The sequence below is a fragment of the Peromyscus maniculatus genome, chromosome 5 (genome assembly GCF_049852395.1).
Source record: "Peromyscus maniculatus bairdii isolate BWxNUB_F1_BW_parent chromosome 5, HU_Pman_BW_mat_3.1, whole genome shotgun sequence".
Taxonomy (NCBI): domain Eukaryota; kingdom Metazoa; phylum Chordata; class Mammalia; order Rodentia; family Cricetidae; genus Peromyscus; species Peromyscus maniculatus.
Window position 1 is genome coordinate 58,937,709 of NC_134856.1, and position 27,124 is coordinate 58,964,832.

Here is a 27,124-nt window from a genome sequence, read left to right on the forward strand (position 1 = left end):
TGGCATCATGAGACACAGCCTTTGAAGTGGGTGAAGGTGAGCCAGCAGAGACCCACAGCTCACTCAGTGTCTTTGTTTCCCCAGGATGACTGGAACGACATCGACTCCATTAAAAAGAAAGACCTTCACCACAGCAATGGAGATGAGAAAGCACAGAGTGTGGAGACCCTCCCCCCAGGTACTGTATCTGGGCCAGGGCCAACCTTCCGTGGCCCTCCTAACTGAACAGACTGAGCACAGTGCTAGGAGCCGTGGCTCGAGGCAAACACTGAATTCCTTAAGCTACTGGACACTGCCCAAGAGCACACTTTTGATTTTCTTGTCAGGACATTGGTGAGTGGGCAGCAGAATGTATTGAAAGAGAAAGAGTCAAGTATAAACACAGGATCTGAAGTTTTAGTCCATGAAAAAAAATTTAAATAGACTTAATTTTTTCTTAAGGATTTTTAGGTTCATAGCAAAATTGTCAAAAGATCCAGAATGTTCCCATGCCATGCATTCACCTTCCTCCTTCCCATCTATATTCTCACCAGATTGGGACACTGGGAACAAACCATGACCTACATTAACCCAGGGTCACCACCAAAGTCCACAGTGAGGGTCATTCTTGGTGATAGGGCACATTCTGTGAGGTTTTTTTTTTATAAAGATGTGTGTGTATGTGTGTGTTTGTGTTTGTGTGTGTGTGTGTGTGTGGTGTGTTTGTGTTTTTGTGTGTGTGTGTGTGTGTGTGTGTGTGTGTGTGTGTGTAAACCACATGCACACATGGGGAAGGAAGGACATGCATGTGCAATGGTCAGAAGAGGGTGTTAGGTGTCCTCTGTCACTCTCAACCTGTTCTTTTGAGGCAGGGTCTTTTCTCAGCAAGCCCCAGTGATTGCCCAGTCTCTGCCCTCCTTGGAGCTGGAGGTACTGGTATGCATTACATACATACCTAACGTGTGTGGGTCCTCATGATTGCCCAAGTGCTCTTATCCACTTGAGCCAACCTTCTTGAGTTCTGACAGATGTATGACAGAGACCCATTGAATGTCAGAGTAGAGTGACTGTCCTGGAAACTGCCTATGCTCTGCCTGCTCTCCCCCCCATCTCCCTACCCCTGCCAAGTCCCAGATCTTCTTAGTGTTTTTCAGCATTAACTTTCCTGGGGTGGCATATGATTGGATCAGAGTCTACATTGGTATCTCTACTTACTAATACACACAAGTTCCTTCATGTCTTCTCATGGCTTGATGGCTGATTTCTTTCTTTTCTTTAGGCTTATCTCCCCACCCCACCGTGTGTGTGTGTGTGTGTGTGTGTGTGTGTGTGTGTGTGTGTGTGTGTGTGTGTGTGTTGTACATTTATGTGGATGTCTATAGAGGTCCTTTGTCTTGTAAGCCACTGGATGTCGGTTCTGAGAACTCAACTCCAGGCTTCTACAAGAGCAAAAAGCACTCTTAACCACTGAGCCATCTCTCCAGCCCTAACTGGTTAACTTTTAGCATTGAATAACAGTCCATTGCCTAGATATACCACAGTTTAATTTTGCATTCACTTGCTGAATGGTGTCTTTGTTGCTTCCAAGTTTGGGCAATTGTGAGTGTATAAAGTGTAAAGCTACTGTATAAATAGTGATAACACAAAACACCACCTTTGTCCCAAGGTGGTTGAGTCTGAGTGAAATACGAGTGAGCATGGCCTAGGAACATGGGTTTGGGTGCCCTAATGACATGTCCTACCGTGGAAGAGATTCTGTGAGATTTTATAATTATGGCAAAGAAATGGTCGTGAAACACGATGTCCAGCAAACGCACCCGTCAGGACAGCTGGTAGGCAGTTACAGCAGATCAAGGAATCTCCTCTCAGGTTTCCCATGCAGTTTTTCAGATACAGGGATTGGTAAGCAGCTGTGATTTTGGCTATGGATCTGAAAACTTTTTGTGTTACTTTCTAGAATTATATTTACATCTACGATCCCATTTGAGTTAGTTTTTGTGAGAGATGGAAGGTGCCTGTCTAGACTTCTGGATTGATTTGTTTGTGTGTCCAGTTGTTGAAGGTTTACTTTTTTACTGGGTAGTGGTGATGCATCTTTAATCCCAGCATTCAGGAAGCAGAGACAGGCAGATCTCTGAGTTTGAGGCCAGCCTGGTCTACAGAATAAGTTCCAGGATAGCCAGAGGTACACAGAGAAACCGTGTCTCAAAAAAAAAAAAAAAAAAAAAAAAAAAAAAAGACACGATGTGACATTAAGAGCATGGAGGAAAAGGAAGAAGACCTTCAGAGAGAAGAAACTGCCAAGCTGAGGAGCTCCAGTCTAGATCCCAGTGAAGAGGTTACAGAAGGTTTCACTGCCTCCGCTACCATGAAGAAAACCACAGATTCGGGGGTCTTCATTACAGTCCGCTCACATCCGAAAACTAATAGGTGAATTTGACCAACAGCAAACAGAGTCATGGCACTGGAACTCTGCTTGGCTCAGAAGATGTGAAGAAACTTAGTCTTATTTATTTAAAGGTCTAGATAAGTTGTTCTAGAGCAGTGGTTGCCAACCTTCCTAATGCTGCAGCCCTTTAATCCAGTACCTCATGGAGTGGTGACCTCCAACCAGAAATTATTTTTGTTGCTACTTCATAACTAATTTTGCTACTGTTAGGAATCGTAATGTAAGTATCTGTGAAAGAATCATTCAGTACCCAAAGGGGTCATGACCCATAGGTTGTGAACCACTGCTCTAGATTCTAAAAGCTGAAACTTTGCTTGTTGGAGGTTTCAGTATTAGTAAACTACTCTTTTCCCCTCCATTTTACTTTGCTTCCCTGCATTTTGAAGCTGTTTTTTTTTTTTTTTCCTGGTCGCCCCACCACCAACACTTGTTTGTTAATAGAAGTATTTTAGATATTGGGGATCTAGTATCTATGCATAAAATCAATTTTTTCCTTGAAACTTTGTGTTTGTCATTTGAGATGAGTTTTTAGGTATCAGAGATGCAATGTCCACACTTAAGAGCTGCATGTGTTTATAACAAAACAAGACAGTAATGTGCATTTGGATAAACATAAGCCTATTTTCTGACCTTTTTAAATGCAAACTCTTTGCCTTAAATGGTAGAAAATTTAGATTCACAAAATTTAAAAAAAAAAAAATCAAAACATTGCTTTGGTGGGATAAAAACAGAAAGTTGTGTAGTTGTCTATCCCATACGTACGGATGGGCTGACTGGCTCTGGAGTGTTAAATCTGCCCTGCAGGTTAAACCCCAATTGCAATGGCTGCCTTAAGGTATTTTCATCGTGCGGTTAATCAGTAGCTCCACTTCTCAGTGCTAACAGCCATGAAAAGCACGCTGTGACCTGCCAGCATCAGAACGTCAGAACGTGTGTGTTCAGCTTGTATGTCTGCAGAGCTGATGTGGATGTTAGGAAGGTAAAAAAAGCTGCTACTCCTCAGTAGGCAGGACGCTCAGGTTAACAACAGATGAGTGTTGTTGCAGGCTGTCAGCATTGTTGGTTTGTTTCTGTCAAATTGCTACTTCTGTTGTGGAGGACTAGCTTTTCCATTTCAACGGTGTGTCCATTTTGTTAATGTTTGGGAAAAGAATTGATGTTATAAAAATGAAACAGATCTATACTTTTTTGGAAAAATGATAAAATTACATGTGTAGGTAACCTATTTATATACTGCTATAAAGTATTTCTTGAAGAGAGATTTGCAAAGAAGCTATTACCCACATTAGGTGTATATTTAAAGATTTTTTTTTTATCCTGGATACCAGGAATATAAAAACAAGTGGATATATTTAACCATAACATACTGTGATTCATCAAACAGCACGGACTTTCATTTCATGAAGTTTATCTGTTAACACAGATTTAAACTGTCACTTGTCTACCATGTAGGGACATAAGTCACAGGATCAAATGGAAGGATTTGAACTAATGCTGACTCAGGTTGTGTTGTCCTGTATCATCTTTTCAGGGCTGCCAGTCGGGAAGAGCAGCATTCTGTTTACAAATCTGTTCATGTTGGCCGAAATTTTGGTAGTGTCTTTAATAAAGATGTTTGTCTCTAGCATCCAAAAAAAAAAAAGAAGTGGGAAGAAGTTTACTTTTTCTGTTATCTTTCCTTTGTCAAAAGTCAACCGACTGTGTATGTATTTCTGGCTCTTTATTCAGATCAATTGATGTATTTGTGTATTTTACCAAAACCATAATTACTGCAAGTTTATAAAAGTCTTCAGTTTGGGGCATGTCAGCCCTCCGTCACATTTCTCTCTTTCAGGACAGCACTGGCCCTCCGGGTCTTCTGCTTTCACTTGAAATAGCCTGTTTGTAATGGCCACAAAGCAGCTCACAGAGACTTGAATGGCACTGCTTGACTCTGGATCAGGCTGAGAGAACTGACATTTGACAGTCCTGGGTCCCCATCCACAGGCATGGAGTATACGGCGGCCATTTATTCCCTTGTTCTCTGGTGTCTTTCATCAGAGCTTTGTAGTTTTCGTCCTATAGGTATTTTACATAGTTGGCTAGATTTCAATGTAAGATTCATTTGGGTAGTGCCAGTGTAGATGCTGCTGTATTTCTGACTTCAGATTCCACTTGTTCATTGCTGATAGACAGCGATTGCAGCCTTTTCTCAGTCTCATGTCTCAGTCCTGCTGAAATTGCTTACGGACACTTGGTTTTTGTTTCTTCCATAGCTTATACATAGATAAGCATGGCATGTGCAAAGATGTTTTTTTTTCTTTCCTATACATTTAGTTTTTATTCCCATTTCCTGTCTTTTTGCATTAACTAGGACTTTTGGTGCAGTGTGAAAGGGGATAGTCCTCTTACCGTGTTTCTCATCAGTGAGACAGTTGAGTTTCTCATATTTGAGCTATAAATTTGTTTCAGACATTGTTTGTCAACTTAATTTGCTGAAAGTTTCTGTCATGGAGTTGTTGGATTTTGTCAGGACCCTTTCTGCATCATTTGATATGGTCATGTCTGTGCTTCATTGATTTTTATTTGCCTATCCAACCTTAAATAACCATTGTAAATCCCACCTGTGGAATGGAATTCTTCCTGTACATTCCTGGATTTGATTTGCTAATATTTTGTTGAGGATTTTTGTATATGTTCATGAAAAAACTGTTCTGTAGTTTCGTTTTCTTCTGTTGTCCTCTGGCTTTGGTGTTGGGCCAGTTCATTCCACTTACTGCCCATAACTGCTAGGCGTCCATCACAGAGCCCCCAAACTCCCAGAGCCACTCACTTGCACATTGGATGCTGCCACAGTCCACACTCCCTGCAGAGGAAGGATGTCCATAGTAAGGCGTCCTCGGCACTCTGATCTACTCCCCCCGGATTCTCCTGGGAGCAGGGCTTTCAGAGATCCTGGCGGAGTAGCATTGCTCTGGGTGATGATGACTGAGGTGGGTGGAGGCAGCATTGGGTATGGATCCTGCAGTGACTGTGACTGCTTCTGCAGAGGGCTTAGGAGGGAAAATAGACGGCAGGTTAGCCTGGGCTAGCTCTATAGTGAGACTTTAGCTCCCAAAGAAACATGCAAACAAAAAACCATGCACCATTCAGAGAAGAGCTCTTTGAAGATTCGCCCATGAACATTTGGAGCTGGGCATAAACCTTCTGAATGTAGAGCAGCTGCTCCTGCTCATTGCTGTTTGAAACTGCTCATTCGATAGCATCAATAATTCTAAACAAATTCTGTGTGTCTCTCCTGTAACATCTGGCAATTCCTTAGATTTATTGATAAATTACTTTTCATTGCTTTGACTTTCCTGCTTTTCCATCCCTAATATGTTGTTTTAGGATGTTTTATTTCAAGAGAAGTTTCTCACAGTGCAGTGCCATACCAGATACCGAGGAATAATATCATTTGCACCCTTCATTGTGGAAGCAGGCCTGTTTTGCTGCAGTCCTGGCTTTGTCCTGGCCTTCTCTTCTGTGCTGGACACTTGCTAGAGCAGGGGTATCATGAGGTTTTTCTTTCAAGCACAGGAATATTAGGTTCAGTTTGAGTTCAGGGGCTTCATAGGCACAGGCATCTGTCTGTGGGTTATTGCATGCCCCCTTTCCCATGCTGTCCCAGGAGAAGGTGGTTCCACTCGAGATAAGCATTCTATCCAGGGTGCTGGCGTTTGCTTGAGCTGCCTCTGCTGGGGAGTCCACATCTGTGCAGAACTCGGAGCCCATGACGTGCAGGCTCCTGTCTGCCCAGACACCTGTGGTGATAAATGGCACACCCGTCTTCAGGAGCATGTGTCGGGTACCCTGTTCTTGCACCCAGAAGCCTCTTAAGAGCATGTACATGTGTCTCACAGTGCCTGCTTTCCAACATGCACTAGGCCTGCCGGTTTTGTGAAAACTCATTATAGATTGATGCGATTATTCTTTCAGGAATGAGGTTTAGTAAAAACAAAACTTTTAAGAAAGAAATCTACATTATTTTAAGTTAAATGTATTGATACACATCATGTAAAGTCTGACATACCTGATTGAATAGCTCTGTGGTCTTTTCAGGTTCATTTATAGATGGGTTATTAGAAACCTGACATCAGCTTTCCTCTGGCCCTGAGGAGTTCTCTGTCCTGGTCACCCAAGCCCTGAGCTGGATAGATAGCCTCCCTGGGCTTCTGCCCCTGTGTGTAGCAAGCCTCTGGGTGCTCCTGCCCAAGGGCAGGTGATATGGGAAATTTCTTGAACTGAACTAGGAACCTAAGGATTGCAGTCAGAAGAGTGACTCATGAGCCTCACAGGAGGCTCTGGGATAGAGAGGCCTCTTTGGAGTCCAGCCATGTCTAACTAAAATGTTGAGTTGCAGTCCCAAACTCAAGGCTGACACCTATTGCAGTCTGAATGTCAGGAGGAGTCTGGGTAAGTCATCTGTGGGAAGAGTAGAAGGAGATATGAGTGGCCGGGAGGCAGGGTGTGTGTGTGTGTGTGTGTGTGTGTGTGTGTGTGTGTGTGTGTGTGTGTGTGTGTGTGTGTGTGTGTGTGTTACAGCCTGTAGGCAAAGGTAGGCAGTAGCCAGGACAGGACAGTGTAGGGAAGACAGGTGGAGGATGTCATCTTCACAGCACCATCCCTGGGTCCCCTCTTCAGGGCCCACAGAGACTCATCCTTTCTCTCCCAAGGGCATGTTGATCCATGTTCACTGACTCATCCCTCTCCTGACTCTGAGCTGTTGTTTCCATGGCTGCAGGCTGTGGGCTGGGAATGATGGGCAAGGAGCACTCATGCCTCCTCTTGCTGTTAGCCCAGCCCTTCCTCCAGCTCGCCTCCGCTGGCCATCTGAGACTGTCCAGCAGTGAATGGACAGGAGAGGAAGGCCACTCCTTCCCCCATCTCCAGTTCCTGGGGATAGCATTAGAAAGAAATATATAGGTGGCGGTTGTTTTCATCCTGAAGAACCTGAGCTTTGGTTTAGGCTTCCTGTTTCCTGACTGCCAGTTGGAGGTCTTTCCTGGTCTGCTGCTGCAGGGGAGTGAGTGCCAGTGTGAAGCTGTGCTCTTCCAAGTCAGGCCTAGGATTTGGCCAGTTTTACACTTGCCTTCGTCCAGGATGAGACAACAGTAGTGAGGCAGTGGAGGCAGGCGTTTGTGACTGGTTAGGAACCTAGAGGAAGAACCTACAGGTGCCTGGAGCTGTGACCAGGAAGTCTGGATCCCATCTTAAGGGGGAATGGAAGATTGGAATAATACAGGGTCAGTGGGAACACGCACGAGCCAGTGCTCCTCAGAGGACAGTCTTGAAGGTGGCCTTAGACTGGTTATGCACAGTTTCTGGAGAGGCAGGACCTAAAGGACTGCCTGGGCTGCGGGTAAAGACATACCAGCCCAGTCAGTGTGGGCTCAGACTGTTCCTCCTGACTCTGGGTCACTGTCATACCTCATTTTTATGGCTGGTCTCAACATGCATTGCAACACACAGCTCCACCCAAAGGCTCTGCTTGGGAGAAGTCCACTCCTAAGCAAATCTGCTGCTGAATGTTTCCACAGCCCTGCCCAGTGAGCACCTGCTCCCCAGCCAGCTTGGGGTGATGTGCTCTGTGGTTCTCACACTGTCTGGATGCTCACTTTATTTTCTTGTCAACTTTGATGATGGAGCTAGCTCCTACTGCCTCCTGTGAAATGTTATCTCGGGCTTTTCCGTCAGCTCAAAGTGGGAGTGTGTGGGGAGCAGGGCTGTGACTGGTGACTGGAGCCTTTTCCAACCTATCACAAAATTGATGTTTTGTTTTCTTGGGGTTGTTTTTTGTTGTTGTTTTATTGTTCTGGAACTTGTAATCTCCAAAACTGAAATTTTAAGCTGTTAGGCGTGCAGGTGGCCTGTGACTCTGAGGACTCAGTGGATTGCTCTTTTGTGTGGCTTGTGCTGCCCAGCTCTCAGCTCTCCGCACCTGGCTGCCTGCCTGTCTGTGTGGGCTGGGCTGGACTCAGGCAGTGGCTCAGGTGTGAGCCTCGCTTAGAGGGCATGGGCCAGGCTGGAGTGGAGGCCAGCTGGGGACGGGCCAGGCTGGAGCACGGGCCCCTGAGCTTCCTTCCTCTGCTTTCTGCTGCCTCTGCCCCAGGGGTCTCCAACCTGACAATTCTGCGTGAGACAGACCAATTTCCATGATTGGTTCTTGAGCCCAGTGTTTTTCAGATTACGGGTTTTGAACCATTCTTAGATGATGAAGCCATATTTTGTCACACTCACTTGAAAACACAGGCTGCACCTGTGCCTTCCCTCTAGCGAGGGTGAGTGTTACACTGGTAGGCTCTAGCCGTTTGTGTGAATGCCTGAGACTTCTGATTCATGACGGGATGCCCGTCACAGTTGAACGCATCTGCAGCCCCATGGCATTCTCACATCCTAACACACTTTCTGAAAGGAAAGGCTACTTCAGTCTCTAGCCCTGGGGCTTTGGGCCCTAGGGAGAGTCAGCATCATGGCAAGGTGGGATCTGTGGGTCCAGCTGGAGATGGCCATGGTCAGAGGGAGGAGCTGCTGCAGAGTAATGGCATTTGGTGAGGTGTCACAGGCTTTTGACCTCAGCTCAGACAGGCCTTCTGGGGGGCTTTCTGGCCTGCAGGTTTAGCTGTGGCTCGCTAGTCTGTCTTCTTCCCCCTCAGAACATGCACACTTCAGTGGGGCTGGATGAATCTGCCTTGTCACCTAGGCCTATGGATCTAGCATGATGCCAGCGTGTGACTAGTGCCTCAGAGATACTGAGGCAAAGCTGTGAGGTGTCCTACAATTTCATGGCCTGATATACCACATAAAACCCTCTCCATGACCACATGGCACCCCCAGAGAGGGCATAGGAGTCTGACTACAGGGAAGATGCCAACAGGAAGGAATTGACAAGACTAAGAAATGTCTGGGGGTGGACAGGCTCTTCTAATGACCTTCTCCCCAGGAAAAGACCTGTATATGAGGAATGACTGGGTCCTGTCTGTCATGGGGTGTCTCTGACAGCTACACTCTTTACTTCTCCATAAGGTCAGGCATCCTGACAGCTGCAGAGAGAACCCCGAAGAGGCCTCACAGGAAGCTGTGGCAATACCCTTTCTTAGGGTGTGGTATTTTCTACACTACGGGAATGTGTCCCTCTCCTGATGTTCGGTGATTGGGCTGACAGTAATGGCATTCAGAGGGGAAGCATGTTTAGGTGTATTGGAGGCAGGGGGAGCTGCAGGAATGAATCATGGATACCCTTAGCCCAGTGGTATTTAGCAGCATAGGACCCTCTTTCCAGGGAGGAAAGAGGGAAGTAAGTGATGATTTTAGTGAGCTCAGAGAGCACATAGCAGAGCTGAGCATGGGGGTAGGAGGGTCAGGAGGTAGGGTCATCTTTAGCTGCCTAGTAAGTTTGAGGATAACCTGGGCTACATGAGCTACTGTCTAAAAAACCAAGCAACCAAAAGAACAAATAGCACTCTGGGTAGTGTGACTCTAGCCCACCTCCCCTCCTGCCAGCTTCGCCTTAGCCATTGACCTTCTCCTGGAGGCTCAGTCTGGAGGTGCCTTGACTGTCACCTCTGCGCTGCTGAGGACCTTCAGTACCATCTCCAGGTGGCTTTGTTCTGGGCGTAGGTTTGGGACCCCAATCGTCCAAACACTTATTCTTGTGGTGCTTGGCTGCACAGCGGAGTGCTTTATTAATTTACACATACACTGTCTCTTTTGCCTGCCTGGAATGCTTTGGGGACATGACCAAAGTCCCCAGGAAGCTGGACAGAGAACATCCCTTCACAGAAAGTGCCAGAGTTGCCAGCAAAGTCTTGGGGAGCTTTGGATGGAGCCTGACTGCTGTAGGAGTCCATCAGAGTCCAGCTCTGACCTGTCGAAGGGTTCTTGAGGGGATGAGAGAGGAATAAAGAAGTATTAGAAATACAGGCAGAGACGACAGAGAAAGACAGAGACACAGGATAGCTTCGAAGAGGCCCTGGGTCAATACCCAGTCACCTCAAGGTTTATTCCAAAGGGCTTTTATTCAATGTCAAGGGGCAAGGCAAAAGACCTCCCCCTTTCAAGATCAAAGCACAATGTACAGCCAAGTGTAGACCCTTCCAAACACCTGGTAACCACGCCCGTGGCCAAATCATCCCATCATGAAGCTCTGCTGGGTAAAACAAACTCAGATTCTCTGACCTTGACTGAGGTCTCGCTAAGAAGCCTCTGTGGGCATCCACAGACTGCCAGGCCTTTCACTCTTGTCTTTCAAACGGCAGACTCTCAGCTCCCATATGACAGTGCTTGGGGCTGTTTTCAGCTACTTTTTTTTTTTTTTTTGATTGAAATTGTCATCCTATGAACAAGCCAAGGCCACTGTTTCTTGATTTAACACTCATTGATATTTCTGGCAACACTCTGGTTTTATGTCCACTTGTCCCACACCTTCTGTTCTGCCTTTTCCAGGGAAAGTCCGGTGGCCAGACTTTAACCAGGAGGTGTATGTTGGAGGGACAATGGTTCGCTCTGGGCAGGACCCCTATGCACGCAACAAGTTCAACCAAGTAGAGAGTGACAAGCTGCGTATGGATCGAGGCATTCCTGACACCCGGCATGACCAGTAAGTCCCTTCCCCATGTTGGAAAAGAGCTGGAAAACGCTTCCTTGTGCCACTGGATTTCCTCACCCATGTAGCATTGTCTAAGCAGGAAAGATGCTGAAGTGAGGCTCATGCCTCTTGACAGTTTGCAGAGGCAGCAGGCTATTGGCCAGCAGAGGAATCAGAAGGAGAAAGTTGTACAGGCCTTGTGTCTGCTGATCATTTAATATTTTGAAGCTGTGTTCATAAACACTGTTCACAATCTTGGAAGGAAGAAAATCTAAACTTCCACTTACTGGGCCAGCTCTAGTGGGGGAACTTTCTGGAAATCAGAGGAGAGGTTAACTTCTCAGCAGAGTTGGGAGGATCGAGGAGCAGGACAGGTGGTAGCAGCTCACTGCTGGCACTAATGGAGAAGGGCCGTCACACTCTCTTGTTTTTCAAGACTTGGGTGGAGGGTGGGCTGACTACCAAGCTCAGCTCAAGGCATCCTCGGACACTGAAGACTAGTCTGGCACCACTTATAAGGAAAGAGAACTCCACAGCCTTGGTCCTCTCCTCCATGCCCTGAAGTTTGACTGGAGAAACCTTGACAGAGCATTATCCACTCTGGCACCTTGGGATGGGCTGGTTTTGGTCGGGATCACTGAGAAATGAGGAGCTGCTTCTCATATCTCTGAACCCTGAGGGCAGCTCTTGTCCTTAGTAGGTGGATCTCTCTATGAACGAAGTTGCTTCCAGAGCCACTGATTTCTTGGGGAGTGGGGCATATGGTGGATCTCACGTCTGCCAGTGGTCAGACGGGGTGCACCCTGGGTCTGTGCATGTTCAGAAGCACTGCCAGGGCCTACACCATCCGCCTGGGAGCCATATCTCCACTTCTGCATGCCTGGCACAGGCGTCAGGACAGGGATCTAGGACACCGAGGAAGAGGGGCCTGCCAGGTGATACCACACAGGTGCAGGCCTGGTCTTCCTCCTGGTTGCTATCCAGGTGCCGGTCATCTCTGGACACACACAGACACTGTGTACCACAGGTGTGCTTTGTTGAGTTCATCGTATCTGTGTCAGAGTCCAGAGACGGAAGACAGCAAAGCAGGAGGCAGGAACACATGGACCTAGAGGACTGGAAGACAGCTCTGTGCCCTGATGGAGGGTTCCCCTCCTGCCTGTCTTAGGATCAGGTGGTGGGTACTGCTAGGGGTGCAGTCCTTTCCTTCCCCGCCATCTTTGGGGAGTGGTCAGCACTGGTACTCAAAACAGTTCTTATACAGAAAACACAGCTTTGTTGTCCTTTGGGACCAGGGAAAAGCCTGTGGGTTATTTACTCTGTGACCCCTGTAACCACACTGAAACAGATTCATGGTGTCAACTTTCATCCTCCAGCCACACCAGATGATTGCCTTACTTCATTTCTTTTTCTTCCTTCTCTTAAAGGCCGTTCTGTTCAGCTCTTTTGTTGTACTTCTGGTTATAGCCATCCTGTTTCACTCTCTAAAACAAGGGCAGTGGGCCTCAGTCCCAGGGCTCCTGGGAGTTCTGAGTGGAGTTTCAGACAGTGACAGCCTTGAGCTTGAAGACCTGTATGTGGTCACAGGTGTGTGCATGTCTAGGGACAGCCCTTTGCTCATTACGGATGGTCCAGAGTGTATCCCCACTCCCTTTCTCCAGCTAATAGCGTGTGATGTCAAGATGCCCCTCGGACCTACTTCAGGATCCTCACAAGCCACTATGGGACATGCAAAATTTTCTTCAGAGGCACTGGACTAGGAGCTGCTGACGTAAGGCTGGAAGGGTCAGTGCTTAGCAATGTGACAGGATTATACTCACCTAGGAGACAAGGCTCTGGCCACATTTGCAAGGAAGTTTCTAGATTAGATTATTTGAGGTGGGTCTCACCTCAGATGTGGGCACCCATGAGCTGGGGTCCCAGGGTGAATAAAAAGAAAGCAAGGTGAGTATCAGCATTTATCTTTCTTTGCTTCCTGGCAGATGTCATGTGATCAGCAGATGTCATGTGACCAGCTGCCTCATGGTAAGCCATGGTAAACTGCACTGTGAGCCAGAGTAGACCCTTCTTTCCTTGTGTGGTCAGATATTTGACCACAGAAGTGACAAGGTAACTAATACAGGATTTCAACCTCTGGAAATAGAGCCCAGCGGAGTTACGGTAAAAATGTCACCTGGCTACTTGAGCTGACTGAAGTTTAATCTCTGTGTGATCATTGAGCTTTGTGTCACCAGCTGCTGCTAAGCTGATTTTCCCACCAAGATTTCACCATGGCACGCTCTTCTTTGAGCAGGAAAAGGTACAATTTGGGGCTTGTCAGCATGGAACTTGGTTTCTCAGCAGCTGCCTCCATTGTGAGCTTCTCAAATTCCCTCAAACTCTACAGACATATTATTTTTCAATATTTTTGGAATGATTGTTTGTCTAAGCTGATTTTGGACTGCCTCTCCCAGGATAGGTTGATTCTGCCTGGCCTGTGTTGCCTCCTTGGCCTGTGTTACAGCAGCCACTGGGAGCCTTCCCCGTTGGTTAGATTGAGGCAAATTAAATCCTGCACAGCCTGACAGCTCCTGCCAGGGAGCTTTGACCACTCTCCTTAAGTTGGCCCCAGGAAGCCATCTCATGGCATCAGTGGAGATCACCAGGCTTTCTCTTTGCCCCGCCCCCCACAAAGGTTCTGGGAGAGCAGTGTTAACACAGCCCCTGGAGTGTCTGACTTGTAACTGCAGCACCCTCCTGTGTGGGCTGAAGCCCTCATACTGCAGAAATCAGGCCCTGTGAAAGCAGATTTGGGAGATGGTGCCCAGAACCCTCCGGGCCTGGATTGATGCCCTGGATTCTTTGAGTGCTTCCATCTATGACTTCTGTCCCCTCCAAAGTGACTCTGGTTCTTTCGTGTGCTTTTGGCTCATGGGACCCCACCAGAACTCTTCATTCCCTCTGGCCAGCAGCCAGGGGAAGCATGGGTGTTTATGGATGAATCGACATGTCGAAGTCCCAAGTCGCCAATGCGTCTGTATTTGGAGATAGGTTCTTTATTAGATATGGTTAAGGTAAAATAAAGTTTTGAGAATGGGGTCCTGATCCAGTGGGACAGGTATCCCAATAAGAGGATGGAGGGAAGGAAGAGGTTAGGTAAGAGTGAGGGAGACTGAGAGGAATTAAGAGTAAGATCTTCCCCTTGGCCATAAGAGGATATGGTGGGAAGGTGGCCATCTGCCAGCCCAGAAGGAGACCATACTGAGTGCCAACCCTTGATCACAGGAAGATCCATATGCAATAAACTATCTGGCAGAACAGAAGCAGACAGCCGAGAAGGCCACCTGTATGGGCAGCCATGGGTAGAAGTGGCCCAGCAGGTCCTGAATGACTCAGAGAGCATCTTGTCTGTGGATACTTGCGTCTTCTTCATATCCCTCAGCAATGGGGTATGAGCCAGGTCTGTTAGCTTGTGTGGCCATTTAGAAATGCTTCTGTGAGGACAGTGTGCAGCTTCCAAGCAGAACTCAAGTTTTGGGGTGTCTCCTCTCTGCCAGGAGCTCAGGGTTGCTTACTTTAAAGTCTTTTCTGTTGGGAAAGCAACAAGCCTTCATGGAAACACACCGTCAGGGATTTCTTTTCCCTGCTGGCCAAGAGTCCCCCTTTGTGTTTCATCAAATCCCATGAAAATGAAATGTGTTTAGTGAAGGCAGATTCCCCAGCTTCCTGTGCTAAGTCAGTTTCACGGTTGCTCCTTTTCTTCTTCTCTTGAATTTCAAATGTTGGGACTTTGAAATGTGCTTGCATCTTGCACTAAAAGATGGCCCTGAGATTAGGGTGTCCTGCTGAGTGCCCCAGAGGAGCACCTGATGAGGGGCTGCCCAAGTTACAAACCTAACTGTTTGTCCAGCAGGCTTTCACCTAGAATGTCTCATTGTTGCTCAATTTGCACAGTGTGGTTGCTCAGCTCTGGTATTCTGAGAGCTCTGACTTAACCACTTTCAGCACGGCTGGCTGTGAACAAAGGGGCCATACTCGCAGCCCTCGGGGATGACACTCTCTTGAGGATGTCACTGGCTTCCAGCAGGACACTGCAGCTTAGTTGGGTGTTTGGCTTGCTGGCTGTGCTTACTTTACTGTCTCGGAGTCACCAGTGTTGGCCATGTTCTGAGAGGACGGCCAGGGTTGGAACTGTGGTCTAGACTTAGCCCCGACTCAGTGTCCCTCTGGAGAGTAAACACTGCTCATGCCAGGAGAAGGCTCTCAGGAGCCTGCCAGCACAGAGTGAGTGAGGCCTTGGCAAGGTGGTCATTATGGGACCTATGATTTTCTGTTGTGAGGAAAGACCTGGGTGAGGGCAATTTGGTTCCCAGTGTAGCTGAGGGACCAGAGCACCCCAAGCTTGGTCTTGCAACATCGTATGTGTACTGCTGAGCTCACATCTTTTAGTTGGAGGGCTGTCACCTTTCTCGGGGGGGGGGGGGAGCCACCTGTGTGCTCCCGCTTCATGTTGTTAGGCAGTTGGCCTTGTGGGCCCCATGGCCTGTGAGGTGGAGTTTGGCCGAAGCACAGGGCAAGCCTTCACAGTTTGTATTCAGTCTCGTGTGTGTCAGTTTTCTCACTCAGTGTACACTGGCGTGAGGTAGACAGGTCTGTCTGGAGACTTAAGTTCCCCCAAGGCCTGACTCAGAGCTCATCTGGGCAGCAAACTGGAATTAGGCCTTGGTGGGTAAGCCTAGGTGTCTTTCCGTCCCTCTCTCCCTCTCTGGAGTGGTTTGGATTAGGCTTGTGTGTTAAAGGCTTGGTTGTCCCCAGTGAGCTGGGTGGAGACCTGGGAAAGTGACTGGACCATGAGGACTGACTTTGTCCAAGTAGTGATTGTGGATGGCTTCACCGTTTGTCGGGCTGTTGCGGGGAGGGGTGGAAACTTACTAAGTGGACTTAGTTGAAGAAAGTGAGGCCCTGTGGACTCTGTATCGCGTAACTCCACTTCCCTCCGCTTCCCCCATGCTTCCCGACAGCCATAGGTGGGCAGCTTTGTCACTCTGCACTTCTCCCTTACCACAGACCCTCAGCGATGGGCCACGTGACCATGGACTGAAGCTTCTAGAACTGGGGTTTAAACCTTTCCCTCTTTGGGCTTACTCTGTGGGTCTTTTGTCATAGTAACCGACGGCTGACAGATACTACCAGTAGGTCTTGGCCAGGGTAGGCAACTGGGACCTTTAGGGTGTCACCTTGAATCTCAGTAGCCCTTGTCCCTGGGAAGCCAGAGGGTTATGAGGTTGTTTATATGTCTGCGGTATGCCATGAACACCAAGCCACGGTTAAACCCAGTACCCACAGGAGTCTGAGCGCCCAGCTTCAGGGCCCTCTCTGTGCTCCGTTGCTGGGTGCAGCGGCCTTGCTGCCATGCTCCAGAATCCTTTATGGTCCTAACTTTAGTCATGGGCCTCTGCCATGTGACCTGATGCACCCGGAATCAGGAAGCAGTGAATATTGACAGCTGGCAGCTGAACTCACTCCCAAGGGAAACTGGTTTCTCTGGCACAGATGGAGAGATCCTGAGAAGCTGGAGGAAGGCTGGCCATCATTGTCCAGTTCAGGTTCTCCAGGCCAGCAGGGAATGTGTCTTCCTTTTGGTTCCCTTTATGTCCCGGCCACAGCCTGCTCTTGGCCACTTTCCTGTCTAAGCACCGTCCCCTTTGGACCCTTTGAGGTGTGACAGGCACTGGAGAAAGGACCTGGCCGTGGCAATGTGTGGCTTGGGCAGCAATTTCCCTTGGACTGTGCCAGCCTCTCTAAAGGCCTGCAGGGAGTCACCGCCTCCAAGATTTTCAGCAGGGTTACAAAGCTTATCCTCACATGCCTAGCTACACATGTGGCTCAGTTTCTCCATCTGTTATGCTGGGCAGAAATAGGTGATGCCAAAACAGTAATGCAGATTTGGTTTCTTATTCTTTGGTCCTTCCTTTCTTCCTGGGTCCTGGGCTTTGTGATAGCAGTGAGTACATCTCCCACCACCCTCACACCCCCAGTTCTGCAGCTAGTTAAACAGCTCATGGCTGAGCAGCCATCACTTTCTAAGGTTGACCAGGGCTGGAGACACTTAGCCTGAATCCCTGTGCTTTTGTTTGAGATTTGCTGGTAAGTTTCTGCTCGTCCTGGTGGGCTGACACCCTTGTCATATGAAGTCTCTCCATTATTCGTTTTGTTTCCTGTGCACATTCTTGAACCTTCTCTATGAAGTGTGTAGAGTGGCCTCTTATTTACTTCTGGAGTTCCATCTGCTCTGACAAGCTTTGTCTTGTGCAGGAGCATTTAGTCCTTGTGTGTTTGATGTGTGCTCTGGAGAACTGAGTTTAAGGCCAGAATCTCACTGTGCTCCAAGTCCTGCCTGCTGTATCCTTTCCACGTGTCCTTCTCCTTCTGGGTGAGTCTAGTTCAAGCTTCAATTGTCATCAACTAGCAGAGTCCAAGATGAATGAGCATTTGTTACTTCTGGAGCAGACACCCCCCCCCATTGTTTTTTACACACACACACACACACACACACACACACACACACACACACACACCACACACCCCATGAGAAGGGTGTGTATATATGGGACAGACAGAACTGCTCAGGATGCCTTAAATGTCCTTCATTTCTGTAAATACCCTTCAGATTCATCCAACATTTGTGTTCCTATCCTCATTCCTCTTCCTGCCCTGGGCCATTGTCCATAGTATCCCATAAGCATGTCACAGTGGCTCCTCTTGGTACCAGTTCACTGGCAGCAGACCTGTTGATCTGTTTGTCTGAAGACGTCTGTTTCACTTTCATTTTTGAGACGCTCCCGCCGCCCCAGTTCAGAGTGCAGGGCTCTTGGACGGCAGTTGCTGCTTCTGCATCTGTCTTTGCCCTCCAGTTACTCTGTTACTCTCCCACTGTTCCTGGTGAGCATTAACTGTGACTTCTTCTTTGTGGTCAGTTTGTCTTTGATTACAGTTAGATTTTAAGATATATCTCTCATGTTTGCTTTTTAGTAATTTATAACAACTTGTGGACATTGCTTTTTGTTATTTAAGCTGTTTGGGGGTTTGAAGGGTTTGGGGGATATGAGCGTCTGTAACCTCCCTTCTACTAGCCTTGTGTGCCCCTTCTCTCCCTCTAAGTCCCTTATCACATCCTTGTTGGGTATTTCCACTGGCCCTCTGCCCTCTTGTGTTCTTATTTTTATTCCTCTGTCTCTGTGTAGCCTGCTTCCTGCTCAGTGACTCCTGCTTGTCATTATTAAGTCTGCCTGAAATCTGCTGAATTCCCACGTAGAATCGCTGCATTCTGGTAGTGAACAGGTGTAGAGATATTTGAAGGCTATACCTGCTGTTCCCATCTCCCAAGGAAGATATACTTAGCTAAGATAGGCAGATCACCTTCGTACCATGCAGAACTGAACCACCGGCTGGCTGGGTTCCATTGACTGAAAGAGGTCTGGAAGTTTCCAGGTCTCTCTCTTTCCAGGAAGCAGCCCCTAGGATTTCTACCCTAATTTCAGTCCCTTTGTTTTCAAGTCCTGACTTGAGTTCTGGCCTCCCCAGCCCCCAGGGTACCTCCAAAACTTGAGTTGTTTTCCTGTCCACAAGGTCATTGCTCTGTTGGATGTATTTTGCCCTGGTGGTTTCACAGGTGCGGGTGGTGGTGGGGGCAACAAAAGTGCTGGCCCCACTCTCCGGTACATCTGTCCACCTGGCCCCACTCTCCGGTACATCTGTCCACCTGGCCCCACTCTCCGGTGCATCTGTCTACCTGGCCCCACTCTCCAATGCATCTGTCCACCTGGCCCCACTCTCCAGTACATCTGTCCACCTGGCCCCACTCTCCAGTACATCTGTCCACCTGGCCCCACTCTCCAATGCATCTGTCCACCTGGCCCCACTCTCCAATGCATCTGTCCACCTGGCCCCACTCTCTGGTGCATCTGTCCACCTGGCCCCACTCTCCGGTGCATCTGTCTACCTGGCCCCACTCTCCGGTGCATCTGTCCACCTGGCCCCACTCTCTAGTGCATCTGTCCACCTGGCCCCACTCTCCAGTACATCTGTCCACCTGGCCCCACTCTCCAATGCATCTGTCCACCTGGCCCCACTCTCCGGTGCATCTGTCCACCTGGCCCCACTCTCCAATGCATCTGTCCACCTGGCCCCACTCTCCAGTGCATCTGTCCACCTGGCCCCACTCTCCAATGCATCTGTCCACCTGGCCCCACTCTCCGGTGCATCTGTCTACCTGGCCCCACTCTCCGGTGCATCTGTCCACCTGGCCCCACTCTCCAGTACATCTGTCCACCTGGCCCCACTCTCCAATGCATCTGTCCACCTGGCCCCACTCTCCAATGCATCTGTCCACCTGGCCCCACTCTCTGGTGCATCTGTCCACCTGGCCCCACTCTCTGGTGCATCTGTCCACCTGGCCCCACTCTCCAGTGCATCTGTCCTCCTGGCCCCACTCTCTGGGTGCATCTGTCTACCTGTTCCCACTCTTGGGTGCATCTGGCTACCTGCTGTCTCTCCAGAATTTTGAAGGCAATTTATACATCTCATCCCTACCTCTTTGCTTTCCACGAGCAGTTTTGTTCAGAGCAAAGGAGTTTATTGTCACTAAATGCAGAGGAATATCCGAGTGTTTCATTTGGAATCCTAATCCATCCTGAAAGTAACGGTTCTTACATCTTACCCTGAGCGGCAGCGTCTGTCTCTGATGAGAGTGAATGAGTAAACAGAAGTGTCGTGGACACGGGGAGGGATGATGTGACTTTTGTCAGTCTCTCTGTCACTTGTTACTCTGAGACCAAGGTAGGGATGCTCTCTGACCCTTAGTTTTTATTTGCAAAGCAGTCACAGTATAGCTGTGACTGTCTCTTGGTGCTGTCAGTGAGCTTGGACATCCGTGGAAATATGAAAAGGCTTGTGAACCCCTCACTGTGGAGGTGTTGATCTTTTGCTGTCCTGTGACCAGCCACTTGTGTTGTGTGAATCAGCTTGAGTAGACCAAGCTGTGCTCTGGGAAGCTTTGTTCTTGACTCATGTGGCATGCCAAGCTGACCTCGCGGACAGACCCTGTGTATGCTGTGTTGCTTTGTGAGTATGAGGCTCATTCTGCAGCAGATCAGCAGAAAAACAGTTTGAGGGAATACCTTTGAAACCGTGACCCTGCCTACTACCGAGGGGATCGGAGCAGGAAAAGCAGACTCAGCAGGATGGCTTGATAAATAAGGTCGATACAAGCTATCCTCCACCAGTGGCCCACTAGAGAGCCTTCACTTCGCCATCACCAGAGGAGCAACTGGATGTTTGTTTGTTTGTTTGTTTGTTTGTTTGCAGTACCAGAATTGAACCAAGGGCCTCACACATGCGAGGCGAGTGCTCCTCACTGGGGCACATCTCCAGCCTTCCTTTTCATTTTTTTGTTTTGAGACAGGGTCTTACTTGCCTAGGCTGATTTGAACTTACTCTGTAGCTGAGACTCTAAGCTTGAGTTCCTTCTGCCTCAGCCTAACTGGGCTTACAGATACATAGCAACAGGCTCAACTCATTTGTTTTTGAAATGGAAAAGTTTCATGTAGTATAGGAATATAAAATAATATAAGGGTCTTACCTTTCTGGGACAGTTGGCCTACATTCCACACTTGAAAGTTGTTTTAGAATTACATCATTTTGCTAATGAGCAGTCAGTAACATTGGTTAATGAATGATACCTGTCTATTCTCTATTGTAGACATGTGCTCTTAAGATACTGGGTTTTGGTGATGGAATCCATGAGTACCCAGAACCCCCACTTCAGTCTAAAAAAAGGTTCAGACTAATACAATAACAGCCATTTACCTAACTATATCCAGCTAACCACAGGAAGCTGGAATGTATGTGCATATACATGTATACTGTGTGCATGAATGTATGCATGCATATGCACATGCCACGGGTATAAGGAAATGAGATTCAGAGGCACACTGAGAGACTGTTGGCTTGCCCTGCCCATCTAGGCCCGTTTGTGCCACAGTCACAGAATGCTGGGTGCTTGCCCGAAGTAGAAGTGTTTCTCTCTCCTCCGTTCCAGAGGATCACAGATCAGGGCATAGGGGTTTGCTGTCTGGAGAGCTGGTTTCTACTCCCAGCATGCACCCTGGGTGCTGTGTGCTCCAGTAGAGGGAACAGGAGGTAGAGGGGTGCATTATTTCCTGTGAAATAATGTACAGTAAGAGCAGTGGTGCCTGGGCCTGCCCATGCACCTGGTCATTCTCTTAGGGCTGACATGTGTGGCATAGGTGGCAAATGGTGCAGTGCAGACACGTGGGGCTTGCACTGCTTCTGCATGCAGGACTTTTGCCAGCATTCCAGGCCCTTCTCCTGCATTCGGATTGGATCAAATTTGCTGCCAAATACGATAAGAGTTACCCACCCATGGCTTTTTTCCTTTCTGTTATGATGGAGTTGTAATGGAAAACTGGGTCCTTATTAGGTAATGAGAAGAGAAGGGATGGGGAGTTTTTATAGGGTCTCTCTGGTTTGCACAGAACAGCCAACATCTCCTCTAAGGGATGGTGGAAAGCCTGTGGTTCGGATGGACGTCATGTTGACGTCTTCCTTGATGGCTGCCTGCTAATGGCCCGTTTCTTTGTTCTGACCATTAGCAAGTGCCTCAGCCACCCAAGACTCTACTTCCTCTGGCATGGCATGCCCCCTGGAGGCTTGCATACAGTGGTGTCCTCAGACAGAGGTTCCATGTCCTCACCTGAGGTTTTACACTCTGTCTCATGCTTGGGCTTAGTAGTGCCAATCCATGGAAATCAGGGTAAGATGGTGGCAGTGACAATGTTGGTGATAAAGATGTGGCAGCCCCCCTTGCCATGGACCTTATTGCTGTGGATATTGCTCTATATATAAATAAAACACTGGTTGGCAAGTGGCCAGGCAGGAAGTAGGTGGGACAAGGAGAGAGGAGAATTCTGGGAAGCGGAAGGCTGAGGGGAGAGACACTGCAGCCACCGCCAGGAGAAGAGCATGTAAAGACGCTGAGAAGCCACCAGCCACGTGGCAAGGTATAGATTTATAAAAATGGGTTAATTTAAGATAAAAGAACAGTTAGCAAGAAGCCTGCCACGGCCATACAGTTTATAAGTGATATAAGCGTCTGAGTGATTATTTTATAAGTGGATTGTGGGACTGCGGGGCTTGGGGAACCTGGAGAGAAGCCCTCCAGCTACAAATGGCGCCCAACGGCTCGAGTTTCCACCTTAAACCTGAGAATATTTAATAACCAATTCTGAACAGAGCCAAAAACAGGTTCCTGCTTCTTGTCTCATACGGGCAGCTAGACAGCGCAAGACGCAGGTTTGAACACTGGCGGGTTCCTGGCGGGTGCGTTTGACCGGCACTATGGCGGGAATGAGGCATCTGCCAGGGGCACATTATGCTATGCGGTAGATTTAGTCTTTACTAGTATTTAAAAAAAAAAAAAAAAAAAAAAAGGGTTTCTGGGCTACACGCTGCTTTGATAAAAGCTTAGACCCACTATTTCTGAGACTTGATGACTCCCAGAGCTGGCGGAAAACGTACCACTGCCATGTTGGGAAGCTGAACTGGGCGGAGCCAGCAGCCACAGAGCTGTTTCAGGCTCAGAAGGATGCAGTTTAAAGCAATAGGCTCGAGGTAATATAAAACATAAGCCACGTAAAGATGGCTACCACACAGAGAATCTGGATTATGTTCTCTTTGATATTTGTAACTGAAAAAAAACATTTGATTACAAAAGCTGTTGAGTTATGCCAAAATGTATATTTTAAAGGTACCTTCACTTCAAAATTTGGATTTAAGGATATGTTGCTTTGGAAAAGAGATTCTGCTTTTGTTTCCACAGAAAGCCAGAGGCTGTGGATTTGTTCCAGATTAAGATACATCAGGTTTCACCAGCCAAGACCCCCTGAAAGGCCTCCGGTGACACCATGGCCCAGATGATCCAACATCCAGAGCGGTTTCAAGGCAACTGGTTCACACAATACAGCCTCACGGACTACCCCATAGGCCTAAAAATTTTTTGCATCCCCATAAGATACAGCGCCCCCCTCCAGCAGGAAGTAGTAAGAGATGCTACGCCCAAATTCCCAAATATACCAAGCTGGCTTTAGAGGTGGAATTGGCTCACTCCCCCTCTAAACCCAGACATATTGCTTAAAAAAAAAAAAAAAAAATTGGTTAAGAGATTCTTGTGTCCCAAATCAGAAGAGCCCTCTGGTGTGGGACAGAGAAAAACCAATATTTTTATTTAAAACAGGTTGATTATAAATGTGATCTCTTTCTAAAAAAGAAAAGGGGATATGATATAGATATATAGGAGAATGTGGAGATGATGAGATAAAAGGGTAGATTAATGAACCTGCTTTTAAAGAAAACTTGTTTGAAATGTCTTACATTGGTATAGATTTTAGTTCATGTTTAAAATGTTTTACATTGGTATAAATTTTAGTTTATTGATACAAACTTTAAGTTAATTTTGTTATACTATATATATGTTTCTATTCTTGTTTGAGGTATTATGTTTATGTAACTCATTTAAAATTGTAATGGATAATTAAAAATAGATTAATAATTAGTCATCTATGATAATCATATTTGTAGCCATGTTAGTTAAGTCTTCTAGGTATACATAGATATATTTCAGATAGATAGGTAATCTTCAAACACTTCATAGACCTGGAGAATATGGCATTTAAATAACTTAGAATTCTGTTGACGCGAGACACAATTGCTCCTGGCTGCACCAATTTGATCCCGAGAGAATGTTGGGCTTCTAAGACATTTCCATTGGGAAGTTTGTCTTCTTGGCACAAAATGGCCTACTGGGCAAAGAACTGCCCTTGCCTTGATGGCTGACAGTACAAATGCAATGCTGTCCTTTCTGGACAAGCGGGACACAAGGAAAGCGACCACTGTACTCTGCCAAGACAGGGTAAGATGGTCTTTCAGAAATCCTGCTTCTGAAAATGGTCTGTCAGATACTCTAGGCCTATAGCCAATTTGAATGCACCAACAATGCTGAGAAACATTAGGTGACTGTCCAGGCTGCCAGCTGTCTTGGTCTACTCTTGCAAGATTCCCGAAAGTTGCTTGCATCCATCTACCATTTCTCAGGGACCATTATGTTCCTTCTCAGGTCTTTGATGTGGTTGAAAACTAGATAGTTGTAATTTCCTCAGTTATGATAAAAGATAAGTTAGATATAAAACCTTAAACTCACAAATATAAGATAGATAGGACATCTTCTTTAATATTGTAACTATAATTCTTGCTCGGTAATTGTCTTGTTATATGTAATTTTACCATGTTAAAGTTAAAACCTTCCTTTTTAAAAAAAGAAGAAAAGGGGAAGTGCTGTGGATATTGCTCTATATATAAATAAAACACTGGTTGGCAAGTGGCCAGGCAGGAAGTAGGTGGGACAAGGAGAGAGGAGAATTCTGGGAAGCGGAAGGCTGAGGGGAGAGACACTGCAGCCACCGCCAGGAGAAGAGCATGTAAAGACGCTGAGAAGCCACCAGCCACGTGGCAAGGTATAGATTTATAAAAATGGGTTAATTTAAGATAAAAGAACAGTTAGCAAGAAGCCTGCCACGGCCATACAGTTTATAAGTGATATAAGCGTCTGAGTGATTATTTTATAAGTGGATTGTGGGACTGCGGGGCTTGGGGAACCTGGAGAGAAGCCCTCCAGCTACACCTTATCTCAGGCAGATATGAGCTGGATCTGTTACATCTTGTGTGGAACAGCCTTGCATGGCAACCTCCTCTTGTCCTCCTTTCTCTAAATACTCCTGGTTTCTTAGACTGCTTTTTAAATTATTATTTTGAGAGCATTTTTTTTAAAGTAGGTGCATCTGTTGTATTTTTAAAAAGCAAAAAGGAAGCCACATCAGCAAGCTGAAAAGTACTCATAGTCTCTTCAGAATGTCCCTCAGACTTGTCCCCATGCTCCTGTTGCTATTGCCAGGCCAGCCAGTGCTCACCTGCTCCTGTGCCTCGTGTAGGAAGCGCTTCCTGGGGTCTTCTTGTTGTTGTAGCTTCTGCTCCGTGTGGCTTTGTGCCGCACAGCTCTGCTCATGTAAGTGGCTCTCTGGGGTGGACTGTGATGTCCCTTGCTGTTTGCAGAGCTGACTATGTGGAGTGAACATTTTTTGATAATGTCTTTCGCTCACTGATTCAAAAGAAGATATCATTTGGAAGGGTAGTGTGGTGTTTGGTTCTGACAGGGTCCCAGCGTTTATTCTGTCTGTGCTGATCAAGGCTGCTGCTCTGAGTTAGCTTCCTAATTCAGACTTTCTGGGGCCAATGCCCTTGCCTTCTTCCTCTTCAGTTTCAGGATTGGTAATAAACTTTGAGACATGAAGGCAGGACAAAGGCATGCATCTCTTTGGGTGCTTAAAAAAAAGATTCTTTGCAAAGGGCTTGTTTCTTAAACTCTACCTGGAACGTCATCTACACCTGTAGCCTGTAGCTGTTTTACATGCCAATCCTTTGATGACTTCTAAAGGATTGCCCATAGAAGTTGACGTATGGTAAACTTTTCTGTTTTACCTGAACAGCTCTGGGGATTTTTGTCCTCCCAGAAGATTGCAAACCCTCCTGACAGTGCTAAACATGCCTGCACCGGGGTCTCTAGCAGCCATGAAACCTCTGTCTCTCACCATGTGTTACAAGTATGTCCTCCTTCTCTTCCTTTCCCTTTCCCTCATGGAGAACCAAGCTCCCGTTTGTCTCAGATTTGCCCACAGTGGAAGGGGAAGTCCTGCTCGTGCCCCTGGGTTCTGCACAGACTCTACTTTGCATATGCATTCTAGTGTTGTGTGTGTCCCTCTGCAGAACTGTCCTCTGAAATCACAGCAGCTGTGATGACTCTAAGACCCTCACAGGATCAGGCCTTTTTTTTGTTTTTCGAGACAGAGTTTCTCTGTGTAGTTTTGGTGCATGTCCTGGAACTCACTCTGTAGCCCAGGCTGGCCTCAAAATCACAGAGATCCACCTGGCTCTGCCTCCTGAGTGCTGGGATTACAGGCATGCGCCACCACCGCCCGGCCAGGATCAGGCTTTTAATATTCCCTGGGAGGAGCTTGCAAAGATACATGAGCAGTTAAAAGTTGAAGGGATGGAGACCTCTTCAGTTGTATAGCTTCCAGGAAACTGCCCACATTCCTGTAACTTACCCCAAACTCACCACCTACATTTGGTCTGCCGTGGATGCCATATTTGGGATGAACAGATGTTTGCTCACCTCTCCACGGGGAAGTTCATAACCCCAGTGCATTGGTCTGCCAGCCTTTTAGTGCTTTCTCCCAAACACCCACCCTGTGAGTACTGGGTGCTGAGTGCTGGGTGCTGAGAGCTGGCTTTGTGTTTAGCTGCCACAGTGCTGAGTCTCTCCTTGTATTATGAAATGCAGTGTTATCATTTCAGTTATTTTTAAGTCTACTTTAAAATAACCAAAATATTGTTATTTCCCACTTGTCTGGAGCTCTGCTTTGAGTTTCTTTTTTTAATCCAGTGTGTGTTTGGGCAACAGTTTCACAATTGAAATGAATTTTTTTCCCTTCCTGTCAGTTTAAACTTAGGTTGTTGGTATTTTCCCTCATTTTATCACTCGGGAGGCAGATGTTACTGCTTCATGATGTTATTTTCTTGCCGGGTTACTGGTGGCCTTAGCATCATCATCTCTGGCTCTCTGTGGTTGGGGCTTTGTTCCAGATGTTCTACTAAATGCTTGACACACATTTCTCATTCAGTTCCCACAGCAGCCTTAGAGGTAGGTATGGTCATTATTATTCCTGCAGTGTTACTATTATTTGTGTCAGTGAGAAAACAGAATCAGAGAGATCACCCACCTTTAGCTAAGCAGGTGGGGATAGCATGAACATTCCTGCTTGCAGGGGCCATGTCTTAATGTCCTCACTGTGTGTGTGTGTGTGTGTGTGTGTGTGTGTGTGTGTGTGTGTGTGTGTGTAATGCATGCATGTGTGTTTGTGCTTGCACGCAGGTGCACATGTACCTGTGTTCAACTTGTAGTGGCCAGAGGTAGGGTATCT

At 47.2% G+C, this 27,124-nt stretch overlaps 1 protein-coding gene across 1 annotated transcript in view; it reads left to right on the forward strand.

Annotated features, from left to right (window-relative positions):
* Positions 1–27,124, forward strand: part of Galnt2 (polypeptide N-acetylgalactosaminyltransferase 2) — a 140,390-nt gene that overhangs the window by 74,084 nt on the left and 39,182 nt on the right. Inside the window, exons 2-3 of the mRNA XM_076572317.1 lie at positions 85–178; positions 10,892–11,045. Coding sequence (XP_076428432.1) covers positions 85–178; positions 10,892–11,045 — 248 coding nt within the window. The remainder of the gene's footprint in view (positions 1–84; positions 179–10,891; positions 11,046–27,124) is intronic.